This window comes from Echinococcus granulosus, assembly GCF_000524195.1.
Source record: "Echinococcus granulosus chromosome Unknown EG_S00066, whole genome shotgun sequence".
In the NCBI taxonomy this organism is placed as follows: domain Eukaryota; kingdom Metazoa; phylum Platyhelminthes; class Cestoda; order Cyclophyllidea; family Taeniidae; genus Echinococcus; species Echinococcus granulosus.
In genome coordinates this window covers 91,763-93,663 of record NW_020170446.1, presented here as the reverse complement: position 1 = coordinate 93,663, position 1,901 = coordinate 91,763, and the positions used below count along the sequence as shown (strand labels likewise).

Genomic DNA, 1,901 nt, shown 5'->3' with positions numbered 1-1,901 from the left:
AGGCCTTAATATGTAGCTGCCGTTTTGTTTGCGTATGCTTGTTGGTTTCCCCTGCTTGCTCTCTGTAGTTCGTCCATGTCCGCCCACCATTGAGACTAACTCGATGCGAGATCTTGCAACAACATAATTTGGTTATGTTGGTTAAGGAAACGACTTGCCTTTTAGCTGTCAACATAGCTGACCCACTCTTCACCCTGTGTGCTACATTTGAACCTCCAAGACATGTTGGCAGATTTTTAAGGTGAAATTGGTCCTTGAACAATATTTTAAGTAGTATGTGTTAAAGTAAAACAACCTAACTACGCTTTTTTTTATTTCCCACAGACTAGCTTGACATTGTCGAAAAGGATGAAATTGATAAGGATCTCGATGGTATTAAGCTCCTTTTTGTTCTCCACATTATAAGCATGGTGAGGAAAATCGATTCTGTTTCCCCCATTTTATTCTTTTCTCAGACCCGGGTGGGATTATTAATCTAGGTAAACCGAGTCTTTTATGATTTCTTTCTTGATCTAACTCTGAAAGACATGCCTGCCATTCGGTAGTGTCACCAGTCTTGACAATCTTCCGCTCTTACTCGCTTACTTCGTTTTGGCAGCTCAGCATGTACAGTCGGCAGGGCGAAAGCGGAGAGTGGAGTTCGAGACGGTGGTGAAAAGCGGTAGCGATGGATTGCAGCGGTTACGTGTGAGGAGCGATGCCGTAGTGGATCCCACCCCGAGGACTGCGCCACCTTCACTTGCACCGTCTACGGTCTTCCGCTCTCCGTCGTCCTTGACATGGTTGACCTCGTACTCATCTCGCACTCGTATTATAGGTCAGACTTTCTTATTTCCCCTTTCCCTCCCAGAAGTTGGCGTCGGCTTTATTTCTTAGGTTTGTTGTATTCGTGCATTTGGTTATTTAGTTTATTCAGCTATATCAAACAAATGCGTGCAATTAACTGACGATAGGTCTTCAACCTTCTCAATTATTTTCAAAGTGGGAATCTGAAGGACCCGAGCATCGAGACAGATGATTGTAGCAGAAAGGAATACCCGTCCAATCCCGCATGTGCATGCTGATACTTGTTGTTATAACCATTAGACTGCAGGTGATGGTGCACTCAGACAAGAAGCTGCGTCAACACTGAGTTTTGCGTGCTTGGGGCCGCATAGGCACGGATATTGGCGGGTCGAGGGCAGAGCGATTTAGTCTGACGACAAGGTTCACCACCTAACTTTGAAAGACACATGCCTAACATTTGGTGTTGTCATTACCTTTAATAACCTCCCGCTCATTCACTCACTTCGTTTTTGGCAGCTGGATGGGTCCAGTCGGTGGGGCGAAGACGAAGAGCGGAGGCTGAGACGACGGTGGAAGGCAGCACTCAGTTAAGTAGTATATTCAATTTTATGCCAAACGGGAATAAGTGTAATTAACTAGTTACAGCACTTTAATCTTAACAGTGATTCTTAAAGCAGAAATCTGAAGGACTAAGCATCGAGACAGGTGTTTATCACAGAAAGAATACTTGTTCAATTTAGCCTGCGCCTGATGATAGCTGATGATGGTAACTGTAGCAGTTAATTTATTCATCCCTGTCTTCCACATTTTTTCTACATGCAGCACAACTGCTATCAGTTAAACAACAAGCAACGGTTACCGCTATAACCGTTAGATTGCAGGTGCTGTGCTCAGACAGGGGTCAGTGTCAACGCCGTGTTTTGTATGCCTGGGATCGCATAGGCACGCGAATCGGTGGCTTGAAGGTAGGGCGCCTCGTCAGTCTCGATGTCGCCATACAGTGCTTCTACGGTGTCTTGCCCATGAAGACTGCTAACTCCTGGGCTACCGAGCGTGCCAATTTTTTTCAAACTACACCGTCGTATTTTCCTCTCAAACTGGAACAAATTGATCCC

General features: G+C 45.3%; 1 protein-coding gene across 1 annotated transcript; it reads left to right on the top strand. All coding sequences in view use genetic code 11, as the record gives it.

The window, feature by feature from the left end:
* Positions 1-134: 134 nt before the first annotated feature.
* EGR_06929 (hypothetical protein) lies at positions 135-876 on the top strand (the record flags this gene model as incomplete). The annotated part of the gene is made up of 3 exons (XM_024496178.1): positions 135-224; positions 526-808; positions 851-876. The coding sequence occupies 3 exons, from the start codon at positions 135-137 to the stop codon at positions 874-876; spliced, it is 399 nt and encodes a 132-aa protein (XP_024349381.1).
* Between the last annotated feature and the right edge of the window lie 1,025 nt (positions 877-1,901).